The 24,296-nt window shown below is 39.7% G+C and overlaps 2 protein-coding genes across 6 annotated transcripts in view; one reads left to right on the top strand and one right to left on the bottom strand.

Moving 5' to 3' along the window:
- LOC124111383 (innexin unc-9-like) overlaps nucleotides 1-6,095 on the top strand; it is a 32,328-nt gene extending 26,233 nt beyond the window's left edge. For all 4 annotated transcript variants that reach the window (XM_046471079.2, XM_046471080.2, XM_046471081.2 and 1 more), the window contains one exon: nucleotides 266-6,095. In XM_046471079.2, the coding sequence (XP_046327035.1) occupies nucleotides 266-1,496 (1,231 nt within the window). In that variant the 3' untranslated portion in view covers nucleotides 1,497-6,095. The remainder of the gene's footprint in view (nucleotides 1-265) is intronic.
- Nucleotides 6,096-10,815: 4,720 nt separating this feature from the next.
- Nucleotides 10,816-24,296, bottom strand: LOC124111382 (innexin unc-9-like). 2 transcript variants are annotated; one of them, XM_046471076.2, is made up of 3 exons: nucleotides 24,066-24,296; nucleotides 15,298-15,354; nucleotides 10,816-14,801 (listed from the first exon to the last, which is right to left on the bottom strand). In XM_046471076.2, coding segments are annotated over exons 2-3 (1,188 nt in total). In that variant the 5' UTR covers nucleotides 15,300-15,354; nucleotides 24,066-24,296; the 3' UTR covers nucleotides 10,816-13,615. The 2 variants fall into 2 exon arrangements, with proteins under 2 accessions (XP_046327032.1, XP_046327033.1); XM_046471077.2 differs by lacking the exon at nucleotides 24,066-24,296 and adding an exon at nucleotides 23,957-24,044.

Raw genomic sequence — 24,296 nt, 5'->3', positions numbered from 1 at the left:
TCAAGGGTGGTGGTTAGGGGTTGTGGTGGGTTGGTAAAGCGTTCGCTCGGCACACCGAAAGCCCGGGTTGGATTCGTCACAAGGGTATAATGTGTCGAGTCCATTTCCGGTGTCCCCCGCCCTGACAATACTGGAATATAATTTAAGGTAGCGTAAAATTATACTCATTCGCTTTGCGTCAGAGAATACGCTATATAAAAATGATGCAGATTTTGATTTAGATCATATTTAGATTCATGTTAAAACGTGTTTGTCTCTGTTACAGGTTCGGGTTGATCAGTGGCTTGGCCTCGTGGTCGAGGTTGCGTGGAAACAACGATGACGACTGGATCGACCGCATCAACCACCTGTGGACAGTGGTGTTGCTGACGATGTTCACTGTGGTGGTCAGCAGTGCCCAGTACGTGGGCGAGCCTATACACTGTTGGTGTCCAGCCACCTTCACGTCCGCCTACATCTCCTACACCAAACACATCTGCTGGGTGTCCAACACCTACTACCTCCCCATGAACGACGTCATCCCCATCGACATCCGGGAACGACAGGACCGAGAGATCACCTACTACCAGTGGGTGCCAATCATATTCCTCTTCATGGCCCTTATGTTCAAGATACCAAATTTTGTATGGCGGGTGTTCAACAGCGGTGCGGGGTTGAACATGGAAAAGATTGCCACCATGGCAGAAAGCACCCAGATTGGGTCCCCAGATGAGAGGGAAGTCACTATTAAGCATATAGCTTCGTATTTGGACAAGTGGCTGCGAGCGCACAGGCAGTACCACTACAACATCATTGTACGTGTTCGTCAACGACTGTCTGGTGTGTGCTGTTGGTGGTTCGGGAAGAGAGATGGTACGTATCTCACCGGCTTCTATCTGTTCGTGAAGCTCCTCTACTGCGTCAACATCATCGGCCAGTTCTTCCTCCTCAACGCCTTTTTGTCCATCGACTACAACCTGTACGGTTTCAACGTCATCGAACGCCTGATGACGGAGGGGTCGTGGAAGGAGTCCCCGCGCTTCCCACGAGTCACGTTGTGTGATTTCGAGATTCGGCAGCTGCAGAACCTACAGAGATGGACAGTCCAGTGCGTCCTGCCCATCAACCTCTTCAACGAGAAGATCTTCATCTTCATCTGGTTCTGGCTCTTCCTCATCGGCGTCCTGACCTGCTGCAACTACGTGTCCTGGTTGTACCACATCATCTTCAAGCAGAACCGGGTCAAGTACATCAAGAAGTATTTGCGCATGAACGACGACCTGAGAACTGGAGCCGACCTGAAGTTGTGCAAGAAGTTTGCTAATGAGTACCTGAGGGATGATGGCGTGTTTGTGCTGAGGGTCATCCAGAAGAACTCGACAGACCTGGCGCTGAAAGACCTGTTGTACCACCTGTGGAGGTTGTTCAAGGACACGCCCTACACCACCAAACCCCCCACACACGCAGTAGAGATGAACCACAAGGAGAAGGGGGAGGAGGATGAGTCTTTTGCATAAAAACACACCTTTTATATTGCAGTATTGGGGCCCCCATCTTAACAAAAACGTTGATGTATATCCTGACTATTTTGACATTCAATACTGCCGCCGAAGGTGCTCAAGTGACGTGTTAGATATTTATAGGGGCTTCCAGTTAGTCGTGATTGCGCACGGATGTGCTCAAAGTTGAACATGTACAAATGTCAGCGTGTCTTCCAGATGATGATGTCATGAAAGGATACTCAACCACTTCAGAATATTGACGACGTTCGCATAGATGTGTCAAAGTGTTGTATGCTGTGGGCGGCTTTCGTTGCCCTACAACAGACTGGTGCTATTCAGTAACCACTTCCCACCGTGTATGGATTTATTAACCCATGTCCTGTACTATGCATTCATTAATGGCATTGTACAACCATTGCTCAGAAGGTGCCTTCCACCAAGGGCCACAAGCCTGGCCTTCATCACTGTCGGTGCTCATTGCTAGATATGTAACTCCGGGGTACAAGAGTTCGCTCACAAATCCACATCGATGTCTTGTTACGTCATATCCCAGTTAGTTGATAGTGATGTTATGCAGATGCCAAATTAAATATTTCTAGATTTGTATGTGATATGCCCCCAAGTATTACAGTAAAACGTCATGGATATGTGATAGACTGGTCTTTTACAAGACACAGTTGTACGCCCTATTCAAGAGTACAGGATCTCAGTCCACACACGTCGCTCATCAGCATTAGTTGTGTTACTGTTAACTCATATATTCTTATATATCAGTTGGTCCTAAAGTTTCAGTCTTTACATAGAAAGTTAAATATTAAGGTATTACAAATTGATTTAAAGAAAGGCCTGTATTCAATGCTTTCACTGTCTTTCCCCTCACACTATTCAGGGTATTATACCTTCATTAAAATAATATATAATAAGTACCATTGACCTATTTGCCACCACAGCTTCAAGTTAAGCCCTATTCCTATGGCACGACGTTAAAATCAGACGTCCAATCAAATTACTCTCATGAGAAATGGAGAGAGGTCATCACGTCCAAACGAAGATGAGGTGACGAAATGGTCCAGGATGTAAATGATAATAGATATAATGCACTGGATACTTGAGGATGACCTCGACGTGCAGAAATCTGGTTGTTTCTGTGAGATGTGACCCTGCTCTCTACATATATATGATTTACTGCGTTGTTATTATTACTATAATGTAATATCTACCGCATAGCAATTGTAGGCTCCCTTTCTCAAATACATTACACGTTCCTAAAACTTTCCCAACGCACTGGTGTACACTAATTTGATTGTCAAGACATATTTTGTTTCCGCAATGATGCAAAGTAATTCACAAGCTGTAGAAATAGCTTGTGTATGTTAAAATCCCAAACAATTACGAATAATTAGTCTCACCACCAAAGCGAATAAGCCAATTGAAGACAAACAACAAACCACACTGTAACATGGTATGTGTCCAATGGTCGATACCACTGATGGTATTATGAATGTTTATGCCCGGAAAATGTCAATATTGCTTAAGCGTCGGTATGTTAATGGGCCATTTTCACCGCCAGGTTGTTTAGTATGCTTAGTTAGCTGCATGAATTGAAGGAATGCTGGCCCACTTTCAGTATATTCCAACTGTGAAACACGGCGGGGGGAGGTTTCTCCCCAATTAAGCAAAACATTGTGCCTTCCTTGAATATTCAAGTGGCTTGTATGCAAACGAATGTTTGATGGTATTTTTACCATTTGTGCTATAACAATGGCTACAGTTTATATTATTATTCCACATATGCCCGAAAATATATTTGAGCGAGGTTTTATCTTGAATGCATCTTCCGTCTATGCAAACTATGCAAACAAACCGTGAAATTGATTTGAATAGATTCTCAAGATTTCACAAGAACCGTATGCATACTATTTTTCTCTCGGTTTCATATAGTGATCATTCCTGTTCAATGCATTTCCATGTTTAACTGCCAAACCTTTGAACATTCACACAACGTTTACAGACATCTAAAGTACGTGTACAGTTTTATACTCGAGAAATATATCATTCCTTTCACAGTGCATGTCCACATGTTGGATAGATATGTTCCTGTTTATTTTGTAAAATGCCACATTCCCATGCCGTGAAAACTTGATGTCGTGTGCGTGGTAGATAGTACATTTCTCTAAGGTCCACCGATGCTTCTACACTGCATGGGAATACGGAATGTGGGATCGATGAATTTGTTTGAGAAAGTATCCATTCTTTCGAAAAAACTTGAATGCCTCGTGCACTTAACCGGATTGACAACACGTCCCCCCGTTCGTGACTACTCGAGTCATTCGGAAACCAATCTGAAGGTCTCCTCCTAACTTTGCGAAAGTTATTATCTCGCGGGGACGAGAGCAATTGTCAAGTTTGTGATCCCGACCCTATTTCCTAATGCAGTCTTAAGCGATTTACATTGTAACCAGCCATTATGATATTGTTTTGCAATACGAAACGGTTTTTGGTTGAGGTATTATTTTTTCACTTCTTTCTGCTTTCATTACTATTTGCTCTTGTTCTGATAAAGGTAACTTTGTTTCATTGAATGGTTAATAAGTGTGCGGGAGATGCTGTTTGGAGTGCAGAGACAAATATTGTCCATCTTTCTGGGATAGCCAGCGTATCGGAGGTTCAGGCCATGACACATGCTTGCTGTGGTGCCCCTGTCACGTGATATCTCAGCACACACAGAAGAGTATTCTCATTGGTTGGGCTGTAACGATTCACCATGATAGTTTGTTCCGCGAATAAAATATCGTATATTGAGATATCGTATCTACACAGAGATTCACATATGGTGTGAATAAATAGATTTGTGGAATAGTTTCCGGTACGTGTACATGTTTCGAGGATAATTCAACTGAATGATGTTTTCAAACAGTTTCATTTGTTCTCTAAGTAATATCTTCGATGGTGGAATTACAGTTCTTCTCATTCATAATATTTTATTTTTAGTTAACGGTGTTAATTCTTGTTGCCATCATGTTTTGTTGTGCGTTTCAACGTTTTGTTCACTGTTTACAAGAGTATAACTTGATATTGTTGTTTCCGTTGTTCGAAGCAATTAACAATTGGTTGACCTTTCTAGTCGTATCGTGCTGACGCTGCCGGTATAGTTACACGACAACTATGTAAAATGGCCATCACAGCGTCTCGCGGGGAATAGTATTTCTTGTGTGTGACATGTGAAATAAGGTTTTGAGTATTTTGATATTTCCGTTGCCAACAAAATAAGTCATGAGTCCGTATAGCCAGTTTGACAATTTAAAGGAATACATCAATGCTTCATTTTGCGATCGGTTTGTGTGTAGGATTTGTGCAACAATAACACAGGGCACTTTATCTGTGTTACTACAATAAATTCATTGTTTATGCGTTTATTCAAGATGTTTCACACTTCCTTAAAGCGTATTTAGGCTATTAGGTATTCCTGCATTGTGATCGAATCTTATGAAGACGGGAAATTGAAATTGTTTTATCTGTAATATGGGTCCTAGGTATTGTCAATAATGGAGTGGTTTCAGTGGGCACAATGGCTAACGAGAGTGGATTATCACTGGGAACGACCGTCATTCAACTCTAGTTTGGTGCTGTCGATCAATTTTTTAAGTATTGGTGACACAGCAATAAAAGTGCCGAGTACCGAGCCACTGGATATTATATATCCAACTAGGTCAGACTAAGTGCTAACATTTAGCGTACCTGGTTTTATCCCGCAACGAGTTTTCCATTGAGCATGGTTCAGTAATAGGATTAATTAATTAATCAATTGAGATGGTTAGACATTTGCTTGGCATAACACCAGGAGTAAGTAACATTGTAACGAAGCTAAGTACTTCCAATTTGCAAGATGACGTGTATGGAAGGTCAGCGAATGTAGCGCTGACACAACAACGATTGTACGACGCTTCATGTAATATGTCTAGTCATCTCGCCTGTGTCCCTTGCAATCAATTGTCAGTTATGGTTTCTGCGAATTTGTAACTTGCATTGATTTTGTCTTTTTGTACATATTAAGTTTGTTTCGTTTTTTTATTTCTCTCAATATGTAAATATTTTGCCGATTAGAATTGTTAAACTATTTTACTGCACTTTGTTGCGTTGCACGTGGTCTCCTTGTTGGTCAGGAGATTAAGGAGGAATCATCCTTGAGAACATGATACAATACTCGTGGGTATCGAGGGTACCTAAAGGAGGTCTTGTATGCTATAGTAAATTGCATGGTTGTCGTTACCTTAGTGTGTAGACTGTCAGAAATTACCGCCAGTAGCATTCAGCGTTTACATAGCTTTTGTTTCACATTGACCAAAGTTTTAATACATAAACAATACCATCGAATCCAGTGTATTATTGACATTATAATATAAAGCCATTGTCGGTCTATTTTTAAGATATTTCTTTTTCGGTTGTCTTTATTAATTTGCAATTTAGATAGTTGGTATGTTAAGGTAAATACAAGTTCTCGTTTGTCTATTATTGATTGTTTACATTTACACGTTTGCATGTCCAGTATTCTCAATGGCCAAACTGTCTCAACAATTTTGACATAATATTATTAAACTTATTTTTTGTACCAAACCGTTGTTTTCGTTGTAATTTTCTTGCCAATTACTTGACAATAATGACAAAGTGACAAATAGACTCAGAATACTCATTTGTCACTACGGTGTGGTAGATATTGTTAACGACTGACAAATAACTGGCTACCACTATATCGCTAATATGCTTGATAGAACGCGGAGGGGGCACGGATGGCCCAGTCGTTTAAGGCGCCGCGATTCGCTGTGCAGAGTAGCGTCCCTTGGGCACGCCAGAAACCTGTGATTGTGGGTTCGAATCACGGTTCGCCTCGATTATTTTTCTAGGTTTGTCAGCACCATACCCGTGCTCGTGGGTTTCACCGAAGTGGTAAACGTCTGAGACCTGCATCACTTCGGGCTTTCGTCCCACATTAAGCGGGGCGGTCGGGTAGCCTTGTGGTTAAAGCGTTCGCTCGTAACGCCGAAGATTCGGGTTTGAATCCCGACATTGGTACAATGTGTGAAGCCCATTTCTGGTGTCCACCGCCGTGATATTGCTGGAATATTGCTAAAAGCGGCGTAAAACCAAACTCACTCACTCACTCACTCCCACATTAAGCCGACACACCGTGATAAAACTGGAATAATGTTAATAGAGGCGTTAAACCCAACTCACTCACTCACTGATAGAACGTGGACCTGAACTATTGTTTAACGTCTGTGTCTGAAGTGCCTCTGGCCAAGTCGTGATAGATATATTCAGATTACCCTTGCTATCTTGTTTTAATTCTGCTCGACTGAAACTTACCTGCTATATGTTTATCATCAACAGTCTTTCAGGGCTCAATATGTGTACAATACACTACGTGAAGTATATATATATATATACAAAAATGAGGTAAATGTTCACTCGGTGTACATGTAATATATAATAAAATAATAAAGTCCACGTTAGTCCATCATCTTCTTTATATCAGTTTCATACATAGTACTTTCGCTGTCTCATTACACTGAAGAGCTGTCATGAGAAAGCGAAAGTACTATGTATGAAACTGATATAAAGAAGATGATGGACTAACGTGGACGTTATTATTTTATTATACATATATATATATTAACCTCAATGATAACCACAGGTACAAGACAAACTTTTAAATATAAACTACATACCTGACATTTTTGTTTCAGCCCATAAAGTAATTAATACTTATCGTTTGACTGGAATTAAGATCCACAACCGAGAGCATTGTTTCCTTGCCAATGGTATTTAGAGTTATTTCCCTTGGATTGTACATCAAGTAGCCAGAAGTTTGTAATTGTTAAGTCCGTGATATAGGTGTGTTATAAAACAATTATGTGTTTAGATGAACGATATATTATTCAAAGTAAACTTATCATATGATATCGACAAAGTTGGTTATAACCTGGTAACACGCTATTTATATAACCAATGAAAGAAGTAATATTTCTGTGTATTCTACCGGTTATCGTGAGTCAGCGTGTTACCAGGTTATTACCAACTTTGTCGTGATGCAGTGTAAGTATATTGTGTCAGTTACACACTGTGCATCATATAATCCCTCCATCCCTTTATTCAATATATACATAATGTGTTTGATACAATATATACATAATGTGTTTGATACAATATATACATAATGTGTTTGATACAATATATACATAATGTGTTTGATACAATATATACATAATGTGTTTGATACAATGTATACATAATGTGTTTGATACAATATATACATAATGTGTTTGATACAATGTATACATAATGTGTTTGATACAATGTATACATAATGTGTTTGATACAATGTATACATTGTGTGATAGTCGTCGCTATATGGCTGAAATAAAGCTGATGCGACGTTACATTTTAACTCACTCACTCATTGTGTGACACACATAATACATAATGTGTTTGATACAATGCTGTCGGTGTGTTTGATACAATGTATACATTATGTGTTTGGTACAACGCATACGTTGTACAATGTATAAATAGTGTTTGATACAAGGTATACATTATGTGTTTGATACAACGTATACGTTGTACAATGTATAAATAGTGTTTGATACAAGGTATACATTATGTGTTTGATACAACATATACGTTGTACAATGCATGAATAGTGTTTGATACAAGGTAAACTATGTGTTTGATACAACGTATACGTTGTACAATGTATAAATAGTGTTTGATACAATGTATACATTATGTGTTTGATACAACGTATACGTTGTAAATGAATAAATAGTGTTTGATACAAGGTATACATTATGTGTAGATACAACGTATACGTTGTACAATGCATAATTAGTGTTTGATACAATGTATACATTATGTGTTTGATACAACGTATACGTTGTAAATGAATAAATAGTGTTTGATACAAGGTATACCTTATGTGTTTGGTACAACTTATACGTTGTACAATATATAAATAGTGTTTGATACAAGGTATACATTATGTGTTTGATACAACATATACGTTGTACAATGCATGAATAGTGTTTGATACAAGGTAAACTATGTGTTTGATACAACGTATACGTTGTACAATGTATAAATAGTGATTGATACAATGTATACATTATGTGTTTGATACAACGTATACGTTGTAAATGAATAAATAGTGTTTGATACAAGGTATACCTTATGTGTTTGGTACAACTTATACATTGTACAATATATAAATAGTGTTTGATACAAGGTATACATTATGTGTAGATACAACGTATACGTTGTACAATGTACAAATAGTGTTTGATACAAGGTATACATTATGTGTTTGGTACAACGTTAGTCTGTCTTACAGATCCTGATACAAATATATATCAAATAGAGCCCATGCAAGTCTATAATGTTTGGCAAGTCTAGATCACTGCAGTATCAGTATCTGAAAATGAAGAGAGTCACTGGGCTCCTTTTTATTATATTTTTATTAAGATAACTAAACAACTGTTTTTTTATGTACGATATGTTCATTTCAGAGACTAGATTTTAGTCTAGGTACAACGTATACATAATCTTTTATACAAGGCATACATTAATTTATCTGTTTGACACAATCTATACTGTATGTATTTTCACAGTGTATACATATTTTACTCGATACAAACTATATATCACACGGGTGGTACAACGTATACATCGTCTTTGATACAATATATAAATACATTTGTACATAAATGATGGAATACTTTACAGAATTCAGAAACTACTTGTTGCAACGTGTTCCTGTCATATAAGGAGTAGTTAATGTCTGTTTCTTCACATATGGCAACTCTTACATGCACTCGACATTTCAAAATGCGCGTTTCCATTGGCAACCGACGATCGCGAATATTCGCTCCGGTGACAAATGCACAACGGCCGCGGTGACCTGGACTGCGCATTTCACAGCCACAGTTGCAGAACACGAACACCCATTATACCATCCGCCTTGTCGCCAAACTGTCACAGGTCGAAGTTGAGGGTAGCGAAATAGACGTGCTGGGACTACAGACTGTTTGATGTCTCTCCGTGCATTGCGTCTCAGGATTCAAATGTCAGCACTCTGTACCCCAACGTTGTAAATAATAATATTACAAGTGCCCCATTAAAGCTATCCATGATTCATGCTACGGGTAGAGGTGGTGCTACGGCAGTATAATATATATATATATTTGTTATGTATTGGACTGTCATTGAAGAAACGTGACAGTCATATTGAATGTATGACAGGGCGGATATTAACTTCAATATTAAAAAACATACTTAATATTTTGTAATAGCTGATAGCTGAAGAATTGTTTAAATAGTTTATGCTGTTCTGTATTTGTGTCAGTGGTACACGTTTTATACTTATGATTTGGCATTAAACATCAGCTGAACCTAGTCTGTAAGTAACAACAAAATTATAATGTTGATGACTGTATTTTGCCATGCGCTGGACACATGGTGTTAAAGTGGTCTCTCCGTGGTTCGTGTGCGATGGTGGAATATGTGGCTACATGATGTCCGGAATACGTCATGTGTTTGAATATATCCTTAACATTGATCTTAGAATACCAACAAAATTGTTTTACACTTGTCTGTGTAACGTTTCAGTAACTCTAATATGATAAAGTGAGAGAGTATGGTTTTACGCCGCTTTTCGCAATATTCCAGCAATATCATGGCGGGGGACACCAGAAATGGGCTTCACACATTGTACCCATGTGGGGAATCGGACCCGACCGCCCGATCTACAAATGGGAAACCGCCTTTGACAAAAACAGCTTACAACCTGTACGTTAAATTCAACGTCAGCTTGATGTTAAGAGGGGGCACGGGTGGCCCAGTCATCTAAAGCGCCGCGATTCGCTGTGCAAAGTTGCGTCCATTGGGCACGCCAGAAACCTATGATTGTGGGTTCGAATCCCGGTTCGCCCCGATTATGTTTCTAGGTTTGTCAGCGCCATACCCGTGCTCGTAGGTTTCACCGAAGTGGTAAACGTCTGAGACCTGCATCACTTCGGGCTTTCCTCCCACATTAAGCTGACACGTCGTGATATAACTGGAATACTGTTAAAAGCGGCGTTAAACACAACTCACCCACACTCACTGATGTTAAGTTATACTTCCAACCTTCAGCAAATACAGAGATATAACAGTATCTCTCTTCGGCTTAGATGTAAAACCATTCTGCCACTCAATGCATATTCGGTTCAGCGTTTCGCTATTTACCTGATCAGGTACACCAACGGCATTTTACATTATATCGCATAATAATAACTCGTCAATCTTTGTATTAAAAATTTATTTCGTTGTCTTTATTTTGTATTGATAAAACCCATATCCATATTCACAATAGAAGAAAAAAGCTTAAATGATATCTACCACATAGTATCACATAGCTGTACATCGGGAGAGCCTCCTTTCATCCCATGCATTGTCCCATGTAGATTACCTCGACCTCCACTGTAAACATGTCATTATCCCAGCCACTCGAGTATACAAACAATGATTAACTTAATGGTACAATGAACAAGGGGGATAGTTATATGCATCTTCTCTATTACAATGAATGCCCTCATTCATTGTAATAAAGAAGTTGTATATCTATAGAAATAGCTACCTTTTTAACACATGGTTATCAAGCAGAACTTTGTTAGTATCAGCTGTGCTAGGCAGTGGAGGTTGATGTATTTCTATACATTCCTATCTGAAGGATTTGATTACACGTAATCACTCGGTCATGAAGCTCACGCTTTCACATTCATTAAATACCTAACGCCCTAAATTGGCTTTAAAATTAGAAAACAAAATTCCCGGGAGATTCCGTGTGCCGTTTACAAGACAAGCATCTTTGTTGTGTGTTTTTAACATTGAAAAAAAATATAAAGAGAAAATTAAAACATTAAACATTCAAAACAACTAAACAGAACAAAAGATATATTTTCGTTAGAAAGGTTTGAAAGATTTTTCTCAATAGAACCATTTATACATGGATTTTGTGACGATTGCTTGTTTGTGATTTGATTCACGGAAAAGTAAGAAAAGTCACGAACATAAAAACGGCGCCCTAAACCTGTATGAGTATTGTCATGAGATATCTCCATACCCCCAGGGCGTAAATGATAAGATAAAAATATGATTGTCTCAAAAATGGAGACGAGCTTTAACCCACTCTGAAAGAGAGTGGAGTTCTAGTGCAATACAAACCGTACACCATAATCCATTAAACAGTGACATATTTATGTGTATTATTGCTAACTGTATTTTCCACTAACTGGAGAATAAAGAGTGCCTCTCATCAGAATAACATGCATATGTTCTTACAGTATGTTACAGACAATATTCCATGAAATGACGTCGTTTTGCCACAGATACGTTCAACAAGTGAAAACAATATCATTTGGAAAAACAAAATAATTTCGCAACGGAAATTACGAGAAACATTTTTCAAGAAGTACCCGTATGATGATTGTGATAAACATGTTGGAATACCCGGATGTTGGTGAAAAGAATCACGTTCACGAATAATGATGAGAGAAACATCTTCATGGCCCCAGAAACTATCACAGACTAGAAGTAGTGTTTCCACACACGTATTTACAAAGCATTAACTGTACGGAATGTGTACATCATCATATGTTTGACATAAGGATCTGCATATTTCATATAACATACTATTAACTCACCCTGTACATTCATACAATGTGCAACATCGTGGAAGACTTTGATCATGTTGCCGAGTTTGCAAGGTTCAACTCGAGGTTAGACAATGCTTTACTCATGAATATCATGGATTAATACACATGACAATACCCTTTGGGTAAAGTACATATACAAAACAGGCGAACCTGTTACCTCGAAGGTGTTACTCTCGAGACAATGCCTAAATCGAAGGTGGACATCTCGAGAAAATGCCTTCATCGAAGGTGGACATCCCGAGACAATGCCTATATCGAAGGTGGCCATCTCGAGACAATGCCTTCATCGAAGGTGGACATCCCGAGACAATGCCTATATCGAAGGTGGACATCTCGAGAAAATGCCTTCATCGAAGGTGGACATCTCGAGACAATGCCTATATCGAAGGTGGACATCTCGAGACAATGCCCATATAGAAGCTGGACATTTCTAGGTTATGCCTACATCGAAGTTCGAAGTCACGAGGTCATGGACACGACTGTGGTTATCTCGTGACAATGCCTCCCTCGAGCATAAAAAATGGCCACTGATGTTACTTTCGTCAATGCAAGTGCGTGTAGTTAAATTATTAGTTAGTTGGTTATATCGAATGTTTCATTTTGATTCTACAACTTCGAGACAACAGAAGAAGCTGTACACAGAAAGCAGAAATTGTTAAATATCACATGGTCCATCTTTTAGGTATCAGATCATTTCAACAATAACATGAGAAAATATAATGGGCCATTAAAAATCTACATGAAATTTCCAAAATATTCATAAAAACGTATATAATTATTTTTGACATGTTTTGCGAAAGCGGTTAAATGCGTAATATAACGACACTAATAAATATTGTATATAATATATGTTTGATACGTCTTGCTGCAGATAAAGCACTTTTAAAGGGAGGTAAGTAGGGTCATTGCCAGAGGTAGGCTGATAATGAACTATTATATATGCAATATCTATGCCATTGCGTAGTGTCAGATGAGGCATACAATGTGCCATGTTCCTGAAGACGTAATGTAATAAATGCCAGTGTCTTTACATTTGTGGGGGGAAGTGACAAACATCATGTTAATCATGTTAATACAAGTCCAGTTTCAGTAGTTGAAACTGCATGCATTGTCAACAGTATTCATAACACATATTGCAAACTTGACCACCCTCCTGTTACACAATGATCCTTTGAGGTGGATTTACCAAGCCCATACTGTGATATTTTGGAGAACATGTTTTCTTCACCGTATGTGCCATTTTATCCTTAATGTTATTGGTAATCATCTGATTATTGCTCCAATATTTAAACGTAACACTGTATATAATGTTGCAGGACCCGTGTGATATAAAATCGTTTAGCACTGGCTGTACGGCGGGAGAACAAGCACATGTCAGCATGACACTGTTTATTTCAATATACCATCCTCCTTGCCAAGATGCTGATCCTTGAAGCGAGTCCATAGATTATTGACCAGGTCCAGGGCAACAATATGGCCGGTGTTGTTCCGTACCGACCTGAGAAGAAACACGCCATCATCTCGGAGATAATGGCTGACAAATTTCTTAAACAGTTTCTTCTCATGGTTGTCATCAGACACATCAGCGAGACCAACGTACTTGGCAACGAACTGTTCACGTCGTCGTCGGAAGAAAATATCAAAGACCCATTTGCCGAAGTTGACGACGGTGGCGCACACGAGGAATATCATCCAGAACCAGGCAAAGGCGTACATCTTTTCTACGAACAGGTTGATGGACAGAGCACATTGGACAGAGAACCGCTGGATGTTCTGGAGTTGCCGGATCTCAAAGTCACACATGGCTACACGGGGAAAATGCTCCCAGTCTTCCCAATGCCCCTTACTGTTCAAGATGCTAATGATCTCAAATCCATAGTTCCAGAAGTTCCACCCCAGGAATCGTGACATCAGGAAGAACTGCCCAATGCAGTTGCAGACATTGAGGAACTTGCAGAAGAGATACAAGCCTGTGAGAAACGTGCCATGACGCTTGCCCAGCACGAAACACAATATACCCGAGACCTTCTCACGCATGCGTATGAGGATATTATACTTGTAGACCCTGTAAGTGACCAACCAACGATCAATGAAGTGACCAATATTCTCAATCTTCTCAGCACGATCTTTTGGAGGTGACAGCATAGCTTCATCAGCCATTCGGACAATTTTCTGAACATTGATCCCCGAATATGTCTTGACTTCTTTCCAGATGATGTTGGGTACCTTGAAGAGGACGGCCTGGATGAGGAACATGACAGCCACCCAACGGTAGAAGCTGATGTCCCTGTCGAATCGATCCTCCACCTTGTAGGGGATGGGGTCGTCTAGGGGGACATAGTACATGTGTGAGACCCAGCAGTACCCCTCCGTGTAACTATGGTGGGATCCGGCAAACTGGGCGGGGGTCCAACAGTGGATGGGGTCCCCCACGTACTGCTTAGCCCCTACTGCCACCCCCAGAGCGGCGAATAACGCCACCGAGACGATGTGATGAAGTTGGTCGATGCCATCGTCGTCCCAGGAACCACGAGATACGGCGATCTTGTTGGCTACTTCCAATAAGCTTCCTAACCTGAAATATACAATACATTCTTTGGTTATAGTTCCTTAAATATAGTGAGTGAGTGAGTGAGTTGGGTTTAACGCCGCTTTTAACAGTATTCCAGTTATATCGCGGCGTGTCAGCTTAATGTGGGAGGAAAGCCCGAAGTGATGCAGGTCTCATATATTGGAATATTGCTAAACGCGGCGTAAAACCATACTCACTCACTCATGATATATGGGTTTTATTTATCAATATCTTAGGTTTAAGCTGGATTTAAAAAGATAACCAAGGGAGGTTACTCTTAAATAAGCCTGAGGAATGGGTACATGTCACAAACAAACAGATGGTCTTCCATTTACAGTACTATCCAAACTAAGCGGTCATTGTGACAAACTCATTCTCGTCTGACGACTAATAATTGTTTGATTTTCGAGTTTAAGACTTCAGCCATGGCATGTTATATTTAATTATTCGAGTTTATATGATTCAATTATATCGGTAGAATATATATGTTCATACTTACATGGTTGTAACAATAGAGGGTCACGTGTTCAGGGTTGAATATGTGTTTGAACTTAACCTGCAAGAGAAAGAATCAAATATTAGTTATCAAGCAACGGCAAACAACATGTAATCTTTATATATAGATAGATATAGATAAATGTGATAACTCGGCTATGCTAGACGAACCTTGTGTTGACATTGAACTGGCCTCGCCGTTATAACTGCGTGGTAATGCTTACTGATACAATGTATAATCACAAGAGATAATATTAACAATGCGTGGGCTGTGAACCCAATACCGAAAGTTTTTTTTAACCTAACGATGTTGGATCAAAGTCCTTGTTACACAGATGAATAGTCGACAGGGCGATCCTAATGCTCCGCTTAATGTGTATACATTGCAGTAACCACGTGTTTGCATCACCCCCATTTAACGCGAACCTCTGATAAGGAATCCAAATAGAAAAGAAAAAAACGGTACAAGTTTTTGAAAACAAGAGTACAACCCAACCCCACCCCACACACTCCCACCCACCTCGGAGCCTATACTCAATCCCTTCTCAGTTCCAGCAGCCTATCCTCCCCCTTAAGCCATAGGAGTTCCTTTATACTAGTTGGTTCCCTTGTAGAAACTATATTTAACCTTATACATAACTTTATTTCAGGGACATGTTAGTTCACATTCATTATAGGGATTCAACAACACATACATTGTCTACCCAGTTGGGCTTAGAGTTGTGGACGTGTTAATAATACTACATATTATCATTATGATGCTTTTTTTCCATGTACTTGCTTAAAAAACCCTGGTCATGTACAATGAGTGCTACCAAAACATGATGTACTTTTACCAGGAACAATAAAACAAAACAAAAAAACAACAACAATGTTTGGATAAAAATAGTTTCTGTATCTAAAGAAAAAAAATATAAAGAAAAAAAATGATGACATGTTTTATGTCACTTTAGAACATATATCTCTCAGCGTTCGTGTTACTGTCGTTCATCTGGATTTGCGTTCATTCTCAAGGCAAAAACCCTGACAGACTCATTCTTGAGTAAAAATAGACCGGTATAGTCGGTCGACAAACAAGCCTGGTTATACAGTGCCGTCTTTGTGTGTGTATGTGGGGAGGGGCGATCAACGTAAGAATGTGAAATACCGTCCCGTTGTTGAAATGCATTATATGTACTGCGCAGGTTTGACATGCAAAAGGCAATAGGTGTCAAAATGATCACAAACAAACAAAGCAACATCAAGCGAAAAATATATGAGTTGAACATCGTGTGGTCTGTCGACTCCCAATTTGAACCAGGATCATCTGTGTGGTGTTTGCTCCAAAGTAAAAGGAAAACTCGTGGGTTTACGTATCAGGGCGTGTTTCATGAGCTCATAACTAAAGCCTCCTATGTGTTTAAAGATTTAAATTATGGTGTTTCATGAGGTCGAAAAATGATTCTATATATGCTTTCTAAAGATTCAAATAATTATGTTTTAAGTCACACAAATGTTAAATTTAAATTCATGTTCTGCCCAGCAGTGTTTTTGCCCTTTACGTGATGAAGAGTCTTGTTACTTTCATTCCCAGCGGTTTAAGGCAAAGAAAATGAGGTTTGACTTTCTCTTTGACAGCAATACTGATCATGACATTCAAATATGATATGATTTCCGAAAAGGCGAAACATAGCATTTCATACACGTTAGTCAGTCGGACAGACATCGGCCAAGAAACGGGTTTATGGCTGACTGAGCACATATCTGGAGTGAATTGATCCGTTGTTCTTGGTAATCACTCAACCTGTCATAAACTTCCTCCCTTACACGCATGGCTGGCCCTCGCCTATGACGACACGACCCGACGCCGCCAGAACAGGTTCACCTATGTGAACTAGACGGTGGGCACGGTGTTTGTCGAGCTGTTTCGAGGGAGTGAGTTTACGCCACTTTTATACATATTTCCGGTATATCATGGTGTGTCAGTTTAATGTTGGTGGAAAGTCCAACTCACGCAGGTCGTGGACGTTTAACACTTTGGTGAAACACACAAGCACGGGAATGATGCTGACGAACCAAGGATCATAATCAGGGTGAACCTGAGATTAGAACCCGTAACTTATAGGCACCCAACTGGGCCCCTTTACACGTTTAATACCCGGGCTGCTATGTGTCTTTAAAGTGGTAAACGTCTAAGACATGCTTCACTTCCGGTTTTCTTCCAACATGAAGCTGACACGCCGTGATGTAACTGAAATACGGTTCAAGTGACGTTAAGCCGACTCAGAAACTACAAAGGCGTTCAAAGTGAGTGGCTTCATGATACATGATAAAGTAATCACAAAATTAGGTCCATACATTTGTGTGTCCCAATTAGTTGTGTTTTATGAGTCATGCAATTCATATCCTAACGAAGCGAGGATCGCATATCTGTGAAAACATGTTTCAATTAACTCAATAATTCATTCAATATATAAGTACTGAAATAAATATGAGAAGTGATCAGGAACACTCCATATAGTGGCCACATTCACTGATATCTTCAAGATGTCATTCCCTGTTAAATGTACCCAAACACAACGTCTTCTCGGAAAATATATGCAGAAAGCACCATAGAAAGCTTTGTCGCCCATGCATTACTGTGTAAGGTAAGGAATTGATTGGAAATTGTAACTCTGTAACGTAGGTCAAAATGAAAAGACGATATATGACAGAAGCGCACAATGACAAGTAATTAATTCACTCCGATAAATGGCTAATGCTATCGATTAGTCAGATTTCAAGGTTAAGGAATTTCTATAGGTAACCGGTGGTGTGAAAATGCGGTAGACGTAGTGGGCGTGAAAAAAACGTTTGTTTGTTGTTTAACGCCGCACTCAGCAGTATTCCTGTTTTTGAATATAACTTGTTGCATTCGTGAATGAATTGTGCACATATCAACTTGGTGTCGTCGCAATATGGCTGAAATAATGCCGATGCGTGTTAATGTTTTACTCACTCACTCACTCAGCAGTATTCCAGTCATATGAAAACGGTCTGTAAATAATCGGGGCTGGACCAGACAATCCAGTGATTGACATCATGAGCATCGACATACGCAATTGGGATGCGATCACGACAGCCTGACCGCCCTTAGAGTGAGTGAGTGAGTATGGTTTTACGCCGCTTTTAGCAATATTCCAGCAATATCACGGCGGGGGACACCAGAAATGGGCTTCAGACATTGTACCTATGTCGGGAATCGAACCTGGATCTTCGGCGTGTCGAGCGAACGCTTTAACCACTAGGCTACCCGACCGCCCCCTGACCGCCCTTAGACAAGCATGAAGACCCGGATCCCATCATATAAGAAGGACGCTTAGGGATAGATTCAGGTCTTCATCAAACTGTTATATGACAATCGGAAAAGACGATGTAGGTAACCAAATTATGCAAAATTAGTTGAAAGCTGCAGTTGTCGCCCAGGTTTGTTTTCAAGGCTAGTGCTAATCATAGACGTTTATATATGGAATGGACACGCGCTATTACGTCGGGGCGTTGCGTCAATGGTGTCACGACATGTTCAGTAACGAACCGCTCCCTATGTGATTCCTGGTTGCAATAGGTTCCCCACAACCTACGCACGTCGTACGGGGTACCTTATTTTTCAAAATTCAAGATCCGCGTCTGAACAACGTGCTTGCTCACACAATGGGTCGCATATTTGGGACAGTGAAGACGGTACAAAGTCATGTTATCTGGAGGTGGAGGTTAATATATAAGGCTGTAAATCTATCGGTCGACAACCGTGTTTGTGCTTGTCGATCGCCTAGGTTAGATCATGGAGATAACGCGGCTAATAAGCCGACATTCTTCAGTCCCACGCCCCTGTGGGTCGTCATAGCTAGGAGCAGAGCCTCACGCAAAACAAACATGGCCGAAAAGGTGCAAAGCCCGTCGTGACCCACATTGGATTGTATATCAAACTTTCTTTCTAAGAGTGCAGAAATAAAGGAAGGGCGTTTTTAATGTACTTTGGTGAAAGAGTAGAACTTCAAATGGCGTACGGGTGTTATGATAATGAACTAGAGTCACGAGAACGCTCACATGACAACGGTACTCCGGACATCTGTTATAGCAGGGGGGTTAGTCTTTATACTAACTGTTGGTTGATTTCTTCACCAGTTTTAAGTCTGGATTCTTGATTTCAATCGACATAATAATAAATGGTATAGAGTGACAATAAATCAAGTAAAAAAACGTTAATTGTGTTGTTGTTTTGGGTTTTTTGTCTGACGCCGCACTCGGCAATATCCCAGCTATATTGCTCCGGTCTGATTCGAATCTCGACCAGACAAACCAGTGATTGATTTTGAAAACATCCACTGTGCCGTCGGAAAACAACGAATTGATTCAACCAATACCTGAATCATGGATACAACAACGCCGACAAGAAGTTAAGTCGCCTCCTGTGACAAGCATAGGTTCATGGGGATAAACATATAGTCCCCGAAATGAAGTTATACATTAAGTTATAAGAAAATAATTCTATAAAGGAACAATCAAGAATTATAAAGGAACTCTCAAGAATCCGAGCTACAGTTGTCAGAGCTGGAAATAGGATGAGGATAGGCTGCTAGATCTGTAAGTGTCTGATCCAGATGAGTATATACAGGCTGGAGTGACAAACCTGGAATATTGCGATTGGAGTGCGGCGTCAAACAACATTCAGTCAATCAGTCACTGGTTTACGGTGGGTGTCCCTAGCAAATCACCCTGAAGAAAACAACTATTCAAACTATAGAGTATTGCGGCCACCCAATACCCCTCGTGGAGTAGATAGATGGCGTCTCACCTTCCCCAGTCAGCCTCCAGCACGTGGTGCAACCAGGCAGTGACCTCTCATCTCTGCACTCCGAGACTACCTGTACTGTATATCCAAGACACTTGTCTGTCCGGTGTTTAATGAGCCGCGCCCCGGTCTACTTCCTGCCACATGGATCCATCATACTGAGATTTCTTTTAAAATGTAACCTTAGCTGCCGTTACCCCCGAGCACGAATTAAGGGGACAATCAGGTGTAGATGTAGAAATGAGACCAAGTGCAGAACACGTGGTGTCTCATCAGTGTCACATACCTTACAACATACCCATGAGACAGTAAACACTTTTACGCGCGAAGATTATCTCAAGATTAACCTAGGATTATCTTATTGACTTATTCATTACACAATAGTAGACAGGTAAGCAGACTAAACAAGGCCGATCAACAAAGTCAGGTGAGAATGACGATGTTCAACAACGGAGAGAGAACTCGCCCTGGGGGCAGTCAGGGGGCCGAGGTGCAAGATACACTTCTCTGTCATAGACAATTCCTTCTGTATTTCATTGTCTCTTGCTACAGCCACGCCTGTCTCGTCGGGGTGTTCGTCTAACAAGCGGAAATTATGTAAACCCTTTCACCAACACAACAATCCGGCGTCCTATTGTGTGGGACTTGTACAGACAGGGCCAATTCACACAAACAAGCCGAGGCGGTCCTTCCCTGACACTTGCACCGCACCTTCATTCACCTGTCGGCCGGAAAAGAAGTGGGCCTCTAATGAACCTGACCCAGCAGATACCTTTTGCCATCAAAGAAACGTGTTTACTTGTCCAGAATGTCTAGCTGGGGTTGAATGTGAGCAGTACAGATAGTGAAATGTGCCCCGACCTGTTACCGTTCTCCTGTTGAAGATGTTAAAGAATCCCTCTTATGGCCCCTGCGGGTTATTGCAGTGACAATATTCGGCCGTGTATCTGTCCTTATCTATCCAGTATCTTGACTAATTAGTGAGTGAGTATGGTTTTACGCCGCTTTTAGCAATATTCCAGCAATATTACGGCGGGGGACACCAGAAATGGGCTTCACACATTGTACGCATGTCGGGAATCGAACCCGGGTCTTCGGCGTGACGAGGTAATGCTTTAGCCACTAGGCTACCCGATCGCCCCTCTTGGCTAATTAAATTGATTAAAATTAAATGAATAGTTGTCAAATTAACTAACATCTAGAATCAAAATCAAGGAAGACAATGGTCTCCGTGAAGGAGACGATCCTTTAAACTTTATTGCTCAAATATCTGACGTCAAGATAAGCATTTGCTGGAAGCGCTAGTTAAATTTCCAACTCACGTCTCTGTTAACTCCATTCGTTTTCTATTATGACGTTTCATTTCATTAAATAGTTTCGGTAAATAGTTTGGTCAACATTTGCATCCGATATTTGCTTATATTCTCTTAATTAAACATTCACATACTTAAGGCTTGTCGACTGTATAGACACCTAACCGTATATCATGACATAATATGTAGGATCAAGTTTCCTGATAGTCTTATTATAATTATAGTTCTGAACTTTATTCCGTACAAACAATAATGTATTGTAATGTACACTACGTCAAACATTCAATGTATCTTGTATATGTGGCCAGATGCCAAATATGGCCTGAGTCAAAATAAAGTCTGCCTGTCTCTGTCCCTGATTATAATCACCTGCCCATTCACATAGTCCATGTATTGATCGCTTGTCAGAAGTAATTAATTACACTTCATAAAATAGTTCGTATATAATTTAGTACCACCAAGTTGTACTGAAATGTGACAACTTCTTACTTTAGTTCTTTCAAATTAAACTATGGCATTTATGAATTAAAATAAATAGTTTCCAAATATGCGTTCCACGCAGTCTACATTTAATATGGGAGATACTAGGATTATATACTAGCATTCAAATACTACAACTGTATATCCAAGTTAACACGTTTTATATTTCATAATAGAAATGGAGGTATAATACACTGGATAATCGAGGATGATATCAATTAGGATGCAGATATAATATACTGGATAATCGAAAAGGATATCAATTAGGATGCAGATATGATATACTGGATAATCGGGGATGATATCAATTAGGATGCAGATATAACACTCTGGATAATCGAGGCTGATATCAATTAGGATGCAGATATAACACAATGGATAATCGAGGATGATATCAATTAGGATGCAGATATAACACAATGGATAATCGAGGATGATATCAATTAGGATGCAGATATAATACACTGGATAATCGAGGATGATATCAATTAGGATCCAGATATAACACAATGGATAATCGAGAATGATATCAGTTAGGATGCAGATATAACATACTGGATAATCGAGGATGATATCAATTAGGATTCAGATATAACACTGGATAATCGAGGATGATATCAGTTAGGATGCAGATATAAGACACTGGATAATCGAGCATGATATCAATTAGGATGCAGATATAACACAATGGATAATCGAGGATGATATCAGTTAGGATTCAGATAGAACACTCTGGATAATCGAGGCTGATATCAATTAGGATGAAGATATAATATACTGGATAATCGAGGATGATATCAATTAGAATGCAGATATAACACAATGGATAATCGAGGATGGTATCAATTAGGATGCAGATATAATACACTTGATTATCGAGGATGATATCAATTAGGATGCAGATATAACACTGGATAATCGAGGATGATATCAATTAGGATGCAGATATAACACAATGGATAATCGAGGATGATATCAATTAGGATGCAGATATAACACAATGGATAATCGAGGATGATATCAATAAGGATGCAGATATAACACAATGGATAATCGAGGATGATATCAATTAGGATGCAGATATAATATACTAGATAATCGAGGATGATATCAATTAGGATGCAGATATAACACAATTGATAATCGAGGATGATATCAATTAGGATGCAGATATAACACTCTGGATAATCGAGCCTGATATCAATTAGGATGCAGATACAATACACTTGATAATCGAGGCTGATATCAATTAGGATGCAGATATAACACAATGGATAATCGAGGATGATATCAATTAGGATGCAGATATAACACACTCGATAATCGAGGATGATATCAATTAGGATGCAGATACAATACACTGGATAATCGAGGATGATATCAATTAGGATGCAGATATAACAAACTGGATAATCGAAGATGATATCAATTAGGATGCATATATAACACTCTGGATAATCGAGGATGATATCAATTAGGATGCAGATATAACACTCTGGATAATCGAAGATGATATCAATTAGGATGCAGATATAACACACTGGATAATCGAGGATGATATCAGTTAGGATTCAGATATAACACTCTGGATAATCGAAGATGATATCAATTAGGATACAGATATAACACACTGGATAATCGAGGATGATATCAGTTAGGATGCAGATTTAACACTCTGGATAATCGAGGAGGGTGAGAGAGTGCCTGCCTCGACAATCAGAAAAAACGGAGTCCTAGCTCTTGACAGACGTTTTCGAACTTTTTAAAACAAACGCGATTCATCAAGATGAAAATATTCACAGCACATATCAATCACTGGATTCATAGTGTGAGTAAGCCTTCAAAAGCCGCTGACACAACATGTTGGCTATAATGTCTCTCCTTGCGTGGTATATACAGCCCTTACTGACGATATAACACTTTGGGAGCAATAGTATGTTCTCTGCACATAAATAGATATGAAAGGAGATCATACAATGACAGCGACAAACGTAGACAAATCTCCGTTGAAGTTATTTAATATTTGCTCTCATCTTATACAATCATTGAAGTACACCTACCATGTGGGCAGATCGTCTTTTCCCCCATGATCTACCTGTGTGAGAATGTAACTCTCAAAGTAGGTCATGCGACCATGATGTATCCAGCGTTTCACCTGGGAAAACTTACCTCGGGGAGACAGGTAGTCAAGCAGAAAGTTCACGTTTCAAAGTCTCACGACATTCTGATGTTGAATCAAACCAGTATGTTTAACTTTTCCAAGATGTAAGTCCAAGTTCGGATAACCACAATCGCTTAAAAAGTTGTTTCGGTTGATACTTCTCTTGACATTTCGTCACTTTCAACGGTGTGATTGTCCCTCGCGTTGGTGTACATGACCCCCGACCCCTGAACTCTTGT

Source organism: Haliotis rufescens, unplaced genomic scaffold (assembly GCF_023055435.1).
Source record: "Haliotis rufescens isolate VD_foot unplaced genomic scaffold, xgHalRufe1.0.p SCAF_4, whole genome shotgun sequence".
NCBI classification, from domain to species: domain Eukaryota; kingdom Metazoa; phylum Mollusca; class Gastropoda; order Lepetellida; family Haliotidae; genus Haliotis; species Haliotis rufescens.
The sequence above is the reverse complement of the archived record's forward strand: the minus strand, read 5'-3'. Positions and strand labels throughout refer to the sequence as shown.